This window comes from Pinus tabuliformis, chromosome 7 (genome assembly GCF_031772625.1).
Source record: "Pinus tabuliformis cultivar Carrire ecotype Pingquan chromosome 7, CPIR1, whole genome shotgun sequence".
NCBI classification, from domain to species: domain Eukaryota; kingdom Viridiplantae; phylum Streptophyta; class Pinopsida; order Pinales; family Pinaceae; genus Pinus; species Pinus tabuliformis.
In genome coordinates, this window is record NC_142293.1 from 282384103 (window position 1) to 282400352 (window position 16250).

At 40.4% G+C, this 16250-nt stretch overlaps 1 protein-coding gene across 4 annotated transcripts in view; it reads left to right on the forward strand.

The window, feature by feature from the left end:
* The window catches only part of LOC149246969 (kinesin-like protein KIN-14D), a 369530-nt gene that overhangs the window by 246008 nt on the left and 107272 nt on the right, over positions 1–16250 (forward strand). For all 4 annotated transcript variants that reach the window (XM_089458071.1, XM_089458072.1, XM_089458070.1 and 1 more), the window contains 2 exons: positions 1876–2023; positions 2109–2218. In XM_089458071.1, coding sequence (XP_089314197.1) covers positions 1876–2023; positions 2109–2218 — 258 coding nt within the window. The remainder of the gene's footprint in view (positions 1–1875; positions 2024–2108; positions 2219–16250) is intronic.

The window sequence follows — 16250 nt, forward strand, 5'->3', positions numbered from 1 at the left end:
GAGAGCTTTCTTTAGCACCACACTCTCAGATCCAATATGATCTTAAATGACCTCCAACACCCTATTTAAAGGAAAATTTCCCAACGGCTAGTTCGAGTGATTCATGTCAAACTAATCTCGACCGTTGATGAGGATCAAAAGCCCTTTTAATCTCATCCGTCGAAATTTTAAATGCATTTTAATATATTAAAAATTTAAATTTTGCATTTATTTTCTCAAAACTTTTGACTTATTATTATTTTATTTTATTTTTTCAATTTTTTTGTTTTTTTTTTTGAAATTATTTTTAAATTTTTTTTTTATTTAATTTTTTTTTTTTTCTAGTTATTTTAATTATTTTAATTTTTTTTATTATTTATATCTTTTACTTTTTATTGTTTATATCTTTTACTTTTTATTGTTTATTTTTTTGGATCCTTGAACTTAGCCCTTTGGAAAAATCACCTAGGACCTAGGACTTAGGACTTATGAGGGGATTAAAACATTTTCTAACCCTCAAGACACTTTACATCATGACTTTTACAATTTTACATCTCAAGGGGGAAAACCCATTTGACATAGACCCTCATAGACCACCCAGTTCTGTGACACAACTATAATCTAGCAGATCAAGCAATTTGTAATAACCTAATCAAATTGTTAGAATTATTTCCAAATTACTTTTACATAGACTCGACCAAGTACACTAGGAGTCCCCTAAGATTCTAATGACAAAATCCATTCCGGCTTTGGGGTTAGGCTGAAGGAAAACTCTGCTGATCATGGATCGGTGAGACAAAAAACCTTCCGGAACATAGATTATCACTAGAAAATTAGGTTTGCCTAGGCAATTTACATACATGACTAAGATTTGCTAAGATTATTTACAATTTACACATGCAGACTAGGTTTACAACATAACATGATCAGGTCGACGATCACTGTCGAATGGCACGGACATGTCGATTAAGCACTATCCCTTTTGCAAGAAAGGGGGTGTACTGCTATTGGTAGTTGAGATGCAGTGGCCAACACCCTCTATCCACTGCACCGGTTTTCCCGCATTGGGTTTTTCTGGGGACGTGTTGTTAAAAAATAACGGTGTCCCTTGTGTGTTTGTCTCATCTATTGTTTCAGGTTTATGATCTGTATGTCAGTGTACTTTGCAGTAGTGTTTTTCATCACTGTTTATAAATCAAATTACTTATTGAATGAAATAACAAGTAGGAGATGCTAAACCAGTGACTGCAGTAGGATTTCTGTTTGTAAAGATTCAGAAATTTTCACAAGCAATACATCAGCAACTATAACATCACAACATCAAAGGCATAACAACATTCTTCATGCCTTTGACTTTGTCTTTGCCTTGCATCACAACAATCTCTGCAACATTCTGTCATCAGCAATCAACAAACATATGTAATCAACAAGGAGTTGTTCTCCTTCACCTCCAAAGCATAACAATACCTACATCAACACAAGCATGGCGTCAACTATACCTACTTGCTGTGCATACGTTAACTGTGTCATCATACATTTCTGCTCCTTTACCCTCCTGTCAACAAGCAACATCACCTTCTCACATACACATGGTGACCACACTTCTTGCTACTCCTTTGCCATACAAACCAACTCAACACTATATGCAACAACAACATAACAATTTCTTGCTGCTCCTGCTGTTCCTTTGCCATCAATGACAACAATGCCAACACTAATCTGCTTTGAAATTGATATGTTGTCTATTAATCTGCCTTGAAATTGATATGTTGTCTATTAAATTTTTCTTTTGCCAATGACTATGAAACAATTGTTTTGTCAGGAAGCACATACATATTTTACTATTGAGTTAAGTTTTATTAAACTTATAATCTCTGCAATCTTTTTCATGTATAGGAACTTAAAGGTAACATTAGAGTATTCTGTAGAGTGCGGCCTATGCTTCCCGATGATGACTGGTCTTTGTCAGACTACCCTGTGGTTCAATATCCCACTTCAACAGATTCAGAGGCACATAATATTGAGCTTGTTCAGCCCCAGCATGGTGCGTGTGAGCTTATTCTTGCTTATATGATTATTCAAACTTAATAAATAAACATTAACTGTTCATTACCACTGTTTGCTTTCAGGACAAAAGTATACTTTCTCCTTTGATAAAGTATTTGGTCCTGAGATCACCCAGGAAGATGTATTTGTTGACATATCTCAGCTTGTACAGAGTGCATTGGATGGGTATAAGGTCATGCTTCATTTCAAAGTCAAACTTATGCTTTAAATAGTTTTATTTAATTACTCGTTGCTACATTTTCTTTAATGTGTTTACATAGACACTTGACATTTAAATGCTGTATGAAATTTCTAATATCCTAATATATTTAGTGTTTTTCCTTAAATCTTGTGTATATATATATTTTAAGTAGGCTGAGCCTAGGACGGGCCAGCCTGTCTATTGGATGGAAGAACAATCCATCCACAGTGGGATGCTATCACCAGGATTGTGCGAAGCTCAGTCAAGTTTAGATGCCCTTTGGGATAGTTTAATCCCCCCACAGTGGCTTTCATCCTCAACCCCTCCCCAAATATTCTGTGTATTTGTTGCTTCTTCTTCTTGCAGGAATAATATGATTATTAGTGTGGCATGCTGTTGAGCCTGTTTGTGATTTGGAAAATTTGGGAATATAATACAACTGTTTTACATATATTGCACTAAATGCTATCTTCTGTTAATTCGCAATCTATTCCACTGGAACCATTTCAGATGGCAGTGATACATAAAATATAAGGCTACAATCTGTTCCATGTGATAGAATGACTACAAGGGACAAGGGCTCAGTTTGTTGACCTGATGTTTCATGAATCTGGTGCCCCTGATAATTGCATATAAAGGAAAATATTAAATCAGGTTCACTGCTATACAATGAATGTGCTACCATGGAATTTTGTACCTTATGGTCTGCAATGTGAGGAATATATTTGCTGCTGCTGTTTATGTAAATAATACCTCTGGCAAACAAGCCTGATCCTATGTTCATCTAGCAATAAACTTTGTATCATAAACAGAAGATAACAATAATATTTATGCATCAGAATCATACCTGTTCATTGCTTATTTCATAGTCTTTTCAAGTCTCGCCCTCTATTCCAGGGGGCTCAGAAGGAAGGGATAGACTACGAAGAAACCTTCGCCCCAGTACCCAGGTATACTTCTATTAGAACTGTGATATCTCTTGCAGCACAGACGGGGTGGGAGATTCATCAGATGGATGTTAAGATGACATTCTCGAACAGGGTAATAGAAGAGGAAGTATACATGGAACAACCAGAGGGTTTTGAGACACATAAGAAGAAATCTCATGTTTGCAGATTAAAGAAAGCCTTGTATGGGCTTAAATAGGCACCTAGAGCATGGTACGGTCGAATTGATGGCTATTTGCAGAAAATGGGGTCCATCAAGAGTGACGCAGACCCTAATCTCTACTATCTTGTCGTAGAGAATGAGCCTCTGATCCTAGTGTTATATGTGGATCATCTTTTCCTGACAGAATCATCCAGGCTCATTAAAGACTGCAAGAAGAACTTGGCCACAGAATTCGACATGAAGGATTTGGGACAGATGTATTATTTCCTAATATTCGAAGTTTGGTAGCAAAAGAGTGGGATCTTCCTTGGACAAGGGAGATATGCAACAGAGATCTTGAAGAGATTCAGGATGAAGGACAGTAGACCTATGGCTACTCCAATGATCACCAACTGGAAGAAGATTGATGCATCAGAAGATAAAGACATTGATCCCACCTTGTACAGGCAGCTTATAAGGTCCCTAATGTATTTGGTCAATACAAGGCCAGACATTTGTTACGCTGTCAACACCCTCAGTCAGTTCATGGTGGAACCCAAGAGGGCGCACTGGGCAGCAGCTAAACATGTTCTCAAGTATATACAAGGAACAGTCGAGCATGGACTATTGTACACCCGAGGCAATGACAGGTTGAGTGGGTTCACTAATGCAGATTGGGCTAGAAGTTTAGTAGATCGGAAAAGTACAACTGGGTACTGTTTCAATATTGGATCAGGAATAACCTCATGGTGTAGTAGGAAACAAAAATTTGTGGCTCTGAGCTCAGTTGAAGCAGAATATATGGCAGCTAGCATAGCTTCGTGCGAAGCCATATGGCTTAGGAAATTGCTTGTGAATCTGTTCAAGAGAAGCGACCAAGATCTTGTGTTATACTCAGAGTTGCATCAAGCTCTCTGAGAATCTAGTATTTCATGATCGGTCAAAGCACATTGGTATCAGGTGTCACTTTGTTAGAGACTGTGTCCAACGAGGAGCTGTACAGTTGAGGTACACTCCCACAAGAGAACAAGTGGCAGAAATCCTCACCAAGGCTCTAGGAAGAACAAAGTTCGTTTATTTCAGAGAGAAGATGGGGATGGTGAAGAATCTATTTCAGTAGCAGAAATGGATAAGTATTAGGAGTTGCAGCGCAACAGTGAGCAGTGGCAGTGCTATGGGCAGCACGATGCAACATATTGAGAGGGAGCTGCAGTACATATGTAGCAGTGGCAGTGTCATGGGCAGCAGTACAGGAAGCAGTAGTGCAGTGGATGTGGGGCAGTAGGCCAAGAAACAAGACAGGTACCGATGTTGAAGATCAATGTGATGCTTCTATGGTGAAAGCATTGCTAGAGCACATTCCTCGTTAAGAGGGAGTGTTGATTTTTGGTAGCATCAAATGTGCTCTAGCCTTGAAATTTGGGGGAGAGGCTAAGGCACATGAGATGTCCAAGATCTAGAAATCGTTTTGAAAAATTACACCCGGACGAGGAGTTATTAAAATAATTAATATTTTTAACGAATTCCTAAGTCTAAACTTAGGAAAATAAAAATATTAATGGGTATTAATAAAGATAAGGGTGAGAAGCTTTTAAGAGACAAGGATCAAGTATGTTTTAATCTTAGCCGTTGATTAGAGACTTAATTTTGGTCGTTGATACATCAACAGGAAAAGTAGAAGAGGAGACTTGAGGATCATTTGGAGACACATCGGCAGATACTCAGTATCTCAAGGAAAATCGATTCTCAAGAGAAGGAGATCGATTTCAGAGGGAGAGTTGCAGGGTGGAGGAAGTGGAGGGCATCAATAGCAAGCAGTGACAAAGGAGGAGTTGGCGCAGGGACAGTGGGAGACAGCGCAGAGAGAGACGCAGTCCAGAGGAGAGACACAACCCTGATGCAGAGGGATGCAGAGCCACGCAGAGTGACACAGAGGTGACACAAGAGTGGGTGCAGGGTCTACAAAGTGTGAAAAAGTCTCAAAGGGAAAGTCTCAGGTGTTTGCTTTTAGTTTCTCAGTAAAATCATTCCTTGTAAAAGTAATTGTTGTTGAAGATTAATAAAGCCCTCATTTGCTGCACCGGTTTCCCGCATTGGGTTTTTACGGGGACAATTGTCCAAAAACAACTGTGTTGATGTGATTGGTTCTTGTGCATGTATTTTTCTCTAGGTAATTGTGTGATAACTGCAGTGAATTTATTTCAATATTTGCTTAAGGGATTTCGTAAATAACTTATTGTGAATAATAAGTAGGTGAAATAAATCAGTGGTTGCAATAGAATTTTAGTTTTCAAATTTTCACATCAATGGCCGAGATTATGTCCCTAATCAATGGCTAAGATTAGAACTAGTTTGATCCTCGTCAATTAGAACTTTCTCACCCATATTTTATTAATACACATCAATATTTTTATTTTCCTAAGTTTAGGCTTAGGAACCCATTAAAAATATTAATTATTTTAATAACTCCTCAGCTGGGTGTAATTTCTCCAAACGATTTCTGGGTCTTGGAGATCTCACGTGCCTTAGCCTCTCCACCAATTTTCAAGGCTAGAGGACATCCAATGCTACCAAAAATCAACACTCCCTCTTGGTGAGGAATGTGCTCTAGCAATGCTTCATCATAGAAGCATCACACTGATCCTCCACATCAGTCCTTTCTGTTGATGCTTGGCCTGCTGCCCCACATCCACTGAACTGTTGCTTCTTGTACTGTTGCCCATGACACTGCCACTGCCACTACCACTGCTACATTTGTACTGCAACTCCCTCTCAAAATGTTGCATCATGCTTCCCATAGCACTGACACTGCTAACTACTGCACTGCAACTAAGTTACCGAGAAGTAAGTAACTGACTTCACCCAAACACTGACATCTTGGTTTGTCTCAAAGCCTTGTGATGCTGAAGCTACCACTGCTGCTATCCCGTGTTCCCTCTTATGTGCCTCTCGCATTGCTGCAACCTCCACTGTGCTGCTACAGACTTATGCACTCTAGCACTGCCTTGTCGCTCCATCGCACTTTGCTCCACCCGACACATGTCATCATGCTATTGTTGTTAAGGGCTCTTGTAGCCGTATATGATCTAAGAGTCTAGGCACCTCAAGGATCCTGCCTCTGTTCTGTAGTCCGCTTGACTACAGCTCTATCTCTCCCCACCTCTTATCTAGAGTCACATGAGCACTCATGGCACAATTGTCATCAGTCTCGACATCCTTCTCTGCCTTTGTTGGTGCAACCTTTAAGTCGAAAGTTTCTCCCTTTCCTTTCTTGAATCTTCCTAGGGCACTGAGAGGCATAATGTCCTAGCTCCCCACAGTTGAAGCACTTGACCTTGGAGATGTCTTTCTTCTTCCTCTTCTGTACCCCCCGCTGTCCCGCTGATGTGAGAGTTGCATCCTCTTCCTCCTCCTTCTTGATTCGAACTCCCTTACCACTACTCCTTGCCTTGGTCAATCTCTTGAGCTCTTCCTATCAAAGAGATGCCCACATCTCCTCCCAAATGGGGAGAGTCGCTCTGCCCAAAATGCTTTGGACAAATGTCTCCCACTCCTCGGAGACTGCATTCAGGGCAGTCCTGACCATGAAGTCTAAATCTCGTCTAGAACCCACAGAAGTAAGCTAGTCGCAAATCCCTTGCAACCTAAGAAGGAAGGGATCTATATCCTCCCCTTTCTGCATTTGGTATGACCTCAGTTGATTCTCCAACAACATCTTCCGTTGCAAGGAAGAGCCCTAGTATAAGGTGGTCAGGGCCTCCCACATCTCCCTTGCTATTGACTTTTCAGCAATATGTGGTATTACATGATCCTTGACCCTTCTAGGATCATGCATTTCGCCTTCGCCTGGGCCTCCTCATACTTCTCATTAGCATCAGGGTCAACTGGGACAGCTGCAGTTTTCAAGGCATAGTCCTTGATGCGATGTTTATCCAGGATTGCCAGGATCAGCGGGCTTTTAAAGGGTTTGTATTATTAAGCAGATTCATGAAGGGGCCTCTGGCAACATATAAAGGGTTTGTATTATTAAGCAGATTCATGAAGGGTTTGTATTGGGATTGCCGCTGCCCCAATTTTGTCATCTAGAAGGCCAGGAAAACTGGTGCAACATATAAAGGGTTTGTATTATTAAGCAGATTCATGAATACAACTAGGGTGACAGAAATGGCTCACCCAACAAAGAATATCCTTGGCAGTAGTACCTCTATCTAGAGACGGATATTTCGGCAAATTAGTAACCGGATGATCAAACCCCATTGTTCCCTTCGATTGTTCCCTATGTTGGACAGCGAAAGCTGCTCCAAGCACTGCTCAAGTACTGTCACTCCTCCAGGAGCTGCGTCACCCTCTCCCGACTCAGAATCTGTTGATATGCTCCCAGTCTGCCTCGCAAAATCCCCAGCGCTGCCTTTGAAGCCTTCTACGACTTCTGTGTCAACCTCTACGGCCCTCTGCATCCTTTGCGTCAGCGCCTACAGCCTCTACGTCGGCCCTTCTAGGGCCTGCACTGCCTCTCCCGGCATTGCGCTGCCTCTCTGCTATGTATCCTGTTAGTGTCAGTCTTTCCAACCTTCCTCCAGTGATCAAATATGCTCTTACAAAGTGGTCTCAGAGTGTCAAGGTCAAATTTTGTCATTTCAGTGAGTCTTCAAGCAAAATTTGGTCACTAGGCATTAGGTCTAGGGTTTTCTTTCACTCCTTTCAAAATTGCCCAAATGTCAATCTATTTCACTATTCAGCTGAGTCTATCATCATTCATAGGGTTGTCATCATCATGTCAAGTTCCATTAGGTCATTTTACACCTTGTTCATGCTTCAGTTGCGCCTAGGTAAGGTCATTTCCCTCTCCTAGGGTTTTGAAGGCAATCTCTCTTGGATGGTCAAATCATTAACAAAACTTGTATCCAGATGTTCATACACCTTCCCCTATCCTTCATGTACCTTATCAAATGCTTCCCATCACTGAGATCCCCCAAATTCCTCATTTTCGCACAAACCCTAGTTTCTTGCTACAACCTGGCAATTTTCTAGGTTGGACCTGTGTTTTGCCCTTTTGGACCCCTTCCCCTCACTGGATTTCTGAGATTCCACCTTCCCCTGCTTCCTAACATCCCTCCCCACTCCCAAAAATTTCTTTAAGAATTTCAAGCCCCTCATCCCCTTCATTGCGCTTCATTTCCACAAAGTTCCTTGTTTCACACATCGGGATAAGTTTCACTCAAAAGATGTTTCAGAGCAATCAAAGATGAATTTTGGAAAACTGAGAGAGGTTTTTGTCCACAACATGCCAAAGAAGAAAAACCTCCTTCACTTTTTACACAGGTGTCATGGTTTTAGAGAAATGTCAAAAATATCGTTGCCTCAAGAGAATCGAATGCACCTCTGAAGTGACCTTGGGAAAATCAAGTTTTCTCCTAGCTTGGTTGGTCAAATGACTTTCTTGATGATTCAAATGATAACTAGACACAAAGAGCTTTCCAATGAGCTATCATGAGCTCAATTTGGAGTTGAGGAAGGCATTCAAAAGTTGACTGCAACAGCACTCTGCCTTGAGGCAGCCTCATTTGGCACATTTTGACCAGTCTTGGGAGATTTGATTTTTGACAGGGCAAATGAACTCCAAATTGAAAAATTCCAGTTGTGTTGGAAAGTAGACTCAAAGACCTTTCCAACGAGCTATCCTGCGCCCAATTTGGACACCGGGAAGGCCTCCAAAAGGCATCTGAAAGTCACGCTACGCGTAGGGCTCAAGCGCGCTACGCGTCAGGGTTTTGGCTCAACGCGTAGCGCGCCGCGTGCTACCCTTAAGTTGGGGAGGTCTATTTCACAAAAACTCAGCATTTTTGGATTTGTCATGACAAAATACACTTGCTCAGCCACTGCCAAGACATTTCATGGAGATTTGAGCCCCCAAAAGGTCAAAAAACAAGCAAAAAATGACTTTCTGCCACTTTTTGGACACACAGGAAGCAGTCTTGGGAGATTGCATTTTTGGAGGGGCAAATAGCCACCAAATTGAGAAATTCCACTTGGGCTGGAGAGTAGACATCTAGACCTTTCCAACAAGCCCACTTGTGCCTCATTTGGATGCCGGGAAGTGCCCCAAAAGTGGGCTGAAAAGCGCGCTACGCGTTGAGAAATGGCGCGCTACGCATTAGGGAAATTTGCCAGTTTTTCATCTACAGCTCAGGACAACGCAGCTTTTGACTAGTTTTGACTTTTCATGGGATTTTTCACCCTCTTTGATGTAACTAATGTATTTTCATGATGACATGACACTTTTTTACCTATTCTAGAAGATTCATTCATAAAATAGCAAAAAATTAATGAATGAATTGGTTTCCTAACTTATAGAGGCAAGTTGTTTTGATTGCCTAGATTGTAGTGCTCAGTTTAGAATTGGTTGAAACAGCTCCTAGGATGATGAGCTCGACCCCTAGAGGCAAGGGAATGTGTTAGCTTGCCTATATTATGTATTTTCTTGGCCATTTTCATGGTTGGACTCTTGAGGGATAAGCTTAGACTGTATTACTCTTTGTATCTCTGCAATTTTGGCAAAGGAAAGACCAGGGTTTTGCAGCACTATTTGGGATTCTTGTGGTGATTTGTGTTGATGGTGTGTTTCTCTCATGTACTTGTAAGTTTGTTATGTGTATCATTTTCCTACTCTTCTCTTCTACAAATTAAGTAAATGAAGTGTTAAGGTAGAATTCATGGTTTCTATGCTCTGCCTTTAAGTTTGCTTAATATCTATGTTTTCATCTGTTTAAGGAGAACTCTCGATGGTTTCTTGCTCTCCTTAGCTCCTCACCGGTCATATCTATCCATTCACTTATTTCAAAGGCATCAAGACAATCTCCTACCTTGCCCCAAAAAGACCTCTGCAAAAACTGTGTCTCATCCCCGCACCCAAAATTGTCGTGCTCAGTTTTCCAACAAAACCCTAAAAATTTGAAATCAAACTTTCCCTATCAATTTACTAGCCTAAAATCAGTGTTCTTTATTGGTCATCTCAGCCCTTTGAAGACCTTTTGCCGAGATAGACCCGGAGAGAGCCCTCTCCTGTCCTCGTAGGGCTAGCTATGAGGCTAAGTGGTTTGATGTTGCCTTGGATTTTGCCTTCCTCAGCCTGAGGCAAATTCAAGCGCTAACATATCCTTCAGCCTCGGATGAAAATCCCTTGCTAAACTGCCCCTCACTGCAACTCTAATCACTAATTTGATTTCCTCAGCAAACCTCGCCCTAGAAAATCGAATTCTTGATCTCTCTTGGTGTATCTCCAACTGAACCTCAAGCCTCCTCTTATACTTTTCCTGTTGATGAATCAACGGCCGAGATTAAGTCCCTAATCAATAGCTAAGATTAGAACTAGCTTGATCCTCGTCACTTAGGACTTTCTCACCCATATTTATATTTTTATTTTCCTAAGTTTAGACTTAGGAACCCATTAAAAATATTAATTATTTTAATAACTCCTCATCGAGGTGGAATTTCTCCTGACGATTTCTGGGTCTTGGAGATCTCATGTGTCTTAGCCTCTCCTCCAATTCTCAAGGCTAGAGCACATCCGATACTACCCAAAATCAACAAGGTACACATAGCACCACTTGCATACATGCATATCAAGACTGAAACCTACCCTGATGTTCTCCTTAAAGGCCTACAACATGATTAATTTACTCAACAACAAAAGCTAGCCATGGGGACCCAAATGTAGTGTTTGAACACATAAGAATGCATAATGCTTCTTGCATTCACATACATGTGGACCAAAGCCCATCCCCATGTGCTCCTTAAATCCTACCAAAATTTTAGTGCATCACCCCATGATCAATTGGTCAAAATCATTGCTCTTGCATGTGAGAGGTAAAAGGTTCAAATCTCTCTGCCCCTATATGAAAGTTGATATTGTATTGCATTACTGCATAATTGGGGTTCATAGTGTTGATTCATGTAGCATCGGATGTGTTCTAGCCACAAAATTTTGTGGAGAGGCTAGAATACATGTATTCTCCAAAACCCAGAAATTGTTTCTAGAAATTCCACCTAGAGATGGCTTAATTAAAATAATTAACTTTTTTAAAATGATTCCCTAAGTCTAAAATTAGGAAATCTGGCTAATTAAAGGGTATTAATTACGTCATGGTGAGAATCTTCTAGAAGAAGACATGGATTGACTTCTAGTTAATCTTAGCCATCGATTATGTTTTAATCTTGGCAGTTGGTGTTCCAACAGAAGAATTTAAGAAGAAGTGGATGGGTAGATGGAAGATACACTAGAGTTGATACTCAGTTTGTAAGAATTTACAGGGTAAGTTCCTCAGACAGAACACCAAAGGACACCGCTCACAAACAGATCACAGATCAATACACCAGTTTTTTGACGTGGTTAAAACCCTGAAAGAGGGAAACAGTCCACGGCTTGAGCCAACGCGGCCACTTCAGGCAATTTATTAATAAAAGAATGAAAATTTACATAAGCTTCTCTCATGGATGGTTACCCTACAAATGACCCTCCATGCTCTTTAAATAGAGATCATGGACCAATCGGGTGTTAAGCCACGGATCAAGTGTCGGTAATACCGAGGAGAGAATGAACCGTCAGATCAACATATCGTGACCGTCGGATTGTAAGTTACAAAATGTACATAGTAAAGAAACACACTTTACCTAACTCTATACTAGACCAAGTTATACTTAACTATTTCCTACGTGTCGGAATATCCTAACATCCCCCCTTAAGAACAACTTGGGAGAGGATTGAAGGATTTACAAATATGACACAATAGGAGAAGGAAGGAGGCACTAGAGCCTATCCCCCCTTAGTGACAACTTCCTGATCTCCAACCATAAATCGAAGTTTAGTAAACTTCGCCTCTGTGAGAGCCTTTGTAAAGATGTCTGCAACTTGATCATCTGTTGAACAATATTGCACTTCAAGAACATGGTCGTGAATGAGCTTTCTGATGAAGTGCATGTGTAGTTCAATGTGTTTGCTGCGCTGATGTTGGACTGGATCTTTGCATAGTTGAATGGCACTTTGATTATCACACCAAAGTGTAGTCGGATGTTGCTGCTAAAAGCCAAACTCTGACAGGATCTGACGAAGCCACAAGGCTTCCTTACTAGCTTCTACGGCACCACGATACTCTGCTTCTGTTGAAGAAAGAGAAATGGCACCTTGTTTCTTGCAAGCCCATGTAATAGGTCCTGAACCAAGAGTGAACACATAACCTGCAGTAGACTTTCGATCATCAGGGTCACCAGCCCAATCGGAATCAATGAAACGAACCAATAGAGGAGATGCTTCAGCACTGTAATGAATCCCAAACTGAACTGTACCTCGAACATAACGAAGTATTCTTTTAGTTGCTTTCCAATGACTTTCATGTGGGTTTTGCATAAACCGAGCAACAAGGCCAACGACAAAGGAAAGGTCAGGACGAGTATGGGTTAGATACAAAAGTTTTCCTACAAATTGACGGTATAAGGTAGCATCAACTTCAGGGGAAGTGCAAGTGACTGAAAGTTTGACTCCAAACTGAAAGGGAGAAGGGGCTGGCTTACAGTCTTCCTTGTGAAAATGGCGTAGAAGATCACAGGCATACTTGGACTGGGAAAGGGAAATACCTTCCTTGGATTGCAAGACTTGAAGACCAAGAAAATAATGCAAGTGTCCTAAGTCTGTCATTTCAAAGTTCTTTTTAAGGCTGGACTTCACATGGTTTATAAGGTTGGGATCACTACCAGTGAGGATAAGATCATCAACATAAAGAACAAGAATGATAAGAGACTTTCCCACTTTCTTGGTGTAGACAGTATTGTCAGAATGACACCTAGGAAAGCCAGATTCTAAAAGAAAGCTATCCATTTTGGCATACCAAGCCCGAGGAGCTTGCTTGAGACCATAAAGGGATTTCTTAAGCCGACATACAAGGTTGGAGTCTGTTTGTGTAAAGCCAATAGGTTGTTCCATATAGATTTCTTCATGCAAGTCCCCATGCAAGAAGGCAGATTTAACATCCATCTGATGGACTTCCCATTTGAAAGAGGCTGCAAGGGAAAGAATAAGGCGGACAGAGTTCATTTTGGCAACAGGGGAGAAGGTTTCGGTATAGTCAATGCCTTCAACTTGTGAAAAACCCTTAGCAACAAGACGAGCTTTATGTTTATCAACGTTCCCATCTGGTCCATACTTGGTTCTGTAAACCCATTTGCATCTAACAAGTTTTCGTCCCTTTGGTAGAGGAACAAGATCCCATGTATCATTGGCCAACAATGAACGATATTCTTCATTCATAGCTGCGTCCCAATCTGGATGGCCTGAAGCTTCTGTAAAGGTGTCAGGATCATAATTCGTTGAAGCTTGAGCCAGTAAAGAAGAGGCTCTATCAAACTGAGAACGTGTATGTCACTGATCTGTAGGATCACCGGCAAGATCACCTGTTGCATCCCGAGTAGCACGAACCCATTTTGGAAGCTGAGGAGTTGAAGGAGGATCCTGAGAAGGTGGGGGAGGATTGTCATCCTCGCTTTCATCATCTGAAGAAGAAATATTTTCAAAAGTAGAAGACATAGGGAGAGGTGGCACATCCGCCGAACTAGGCTCGTAGGCCGATATATTTTCAGCAAACTTTACATCTCTTCTAATGATAACATTTTTGGACTTAAATGAAATAAGTCTATATCCTTTGATATCTTCAGAATATCCAACAAAAATACATTTTTCGCTCTTAGGTTCTAAAGCTTTATGTTTCTCATCTGGAATATGGGCCCATGCTTCACTTCCAAAAACACGAAAGTGACTTACATCTGGTTTAATTGAGCTCCATGCTTCTTCTGGAGTGATATTCTTTAAAACCTTAGTAGGAGTGCGATTTATTATGTAATTTGCACAGTTAATTGCTTCTGCCCAAAAATTAAGACCAAGTCCTTTAGATTGAAGCATACAATTAGCCATTTCCTTTAAGGTGCAATTCTTCCTTTCAGCTACACCATTTTGTTGTGGAGTATATGGAACAGTATGTTGCATTTGAATTCCATTCTCAGTGCAAAAGTTGATGAATTTGTTGTTAACAATTTAACATTCTCCGCCATTATCAGATCTTAGCTTAAGAATTTGATGTCCAGATTGTTTTTCAACAAAGGCCAAGAACATGTTAAATACTTCACTCTTGAGTTTTAAGAAGTATACCCAAGTGCGTCTGGAGAAATCATCAATGAAAGTTAAGAAATACTTGTAGCCAGAGAATGAAACAACTGGAAGTGGACCACATAAATCACTATGCACAAGCTATAAAGGGGCTGAGGCGTGCCAAGAGGCACGTTTTTCAAAACTATCCCGATGATGTTTTCCGAGTACACATCCGGAACAAACACCATCTCTGCAAGATACCATTGGAAGACCTGTCACCATATTTTCTTTACATAGATTCTGAAGGGAGCGATAGTTTAAGTGACCAAATCGCTCATGCCAAAGTTTGCTCACTTCATCGTTATGAGCAACAAATACCGAGGGAAGATTTGATGACCCAAAGTTGTGAAACTTATACAACCTTGTAGAATCATCAGCAATGCCAATAGCTAAAATCTGTCTAGGATCTCTTAGGTCCTTAATTACAACATCGTGAGGTGAAAATTCAACGATTTTACCTTCACCTGAATGAGTTATCTGATATACAGATAGAAGGTTGCAGGATAAGGTTGGAACACATAATACATCATTAAATTGACCATTGTTTATATGAACAGTTCCAGTCCCTACAACACTAAGAGATCTATCATCACCAACATATATATTTTTGGTGTTACAATCATTTAAAGAAGAAAACATGGCTTTGTTTTTGGCCATGTGATAAGAAGCTCCAGAATCAATGAGCCACTCATGAGAATGAGAAGAAGAAGATACATTTAGTGCATATCCAGACCGAGATGCTTGACAACCACATGCAGAAATTGCTATTCCTGAAGATGAAGTTGAAGTTGAAGAGTTCTCCAAATGGATGTTATGCTTCTTCATTGCTGCTTCCAAGGCTTCCATCTTCTTAAAACATTTGGATTCTAAGTGGTCATCTCGATTACAAAAGTTGCAATGTCTATCAGTCTTCTTCCCTTTGTTTTTATTTGTCTTATCATTTTGTTGAAATGATTTTTCATTTTGAGGCTGAAATTGCTTAGGACCCTTGTTTGGTTTAGGACCATTCCTTTTAGGATACAACTTCTTAGGATTCTTTGAATTTGGTTGCTGCTGGGCGGCTAACGCTTTCTTAGAAGAGTTTCCAAGATTAAGAAGACCAAGGTGTAAGAGTTTTTCTTGTTCTCTTATTAAAGAATCACAAAAGGAATCAAAGGAAGGGGACTTGTAGGCTTGTCCTTGAGAAATGAAGGCTTTCTTGTAGAATGGAAGGTGGAAACAAACACAGAATAGGCTGGTCCCAATTTAGTAAGAATGGAATAGATAAGGTTACCATCTTCTTTCTTAACCTTAACACCTTCCAAGAGAAGTCTAAGGGTCTTGAACTTGGACAAAAAATCTTCAATGCAAGAAAAATTATTGTGGTCCAATGTAAGCAACTCATTTTCGAGTTGATGGGCTTTAAGTTCATTTTTAATTCCAAAAAATTTAGTGATCTATTTCATTGCTTCCTCAGGAGTATCAAGTTCTACAATATGGAATCTAAGATCTGGAGAAATAGACATCCCTATCAACCCTCGTGCTTGATATTGCCTATTTTCCCATTTAGATGCCTTATATTCATCTTTCGGTTTGGTTTCTTGGCCTGAGGCTATTCTGTAGAGACCTTTACTTCTAAGTAAATCCACAATGTAGGACCACCATTGGAAGTAGTTGGTGCTGTCAAGAATAACTTGGCATGGACTTTCCATTTTAACAGAAACTGAAGATATAGATGCCTAAACTAAGTGTTCCAATGGA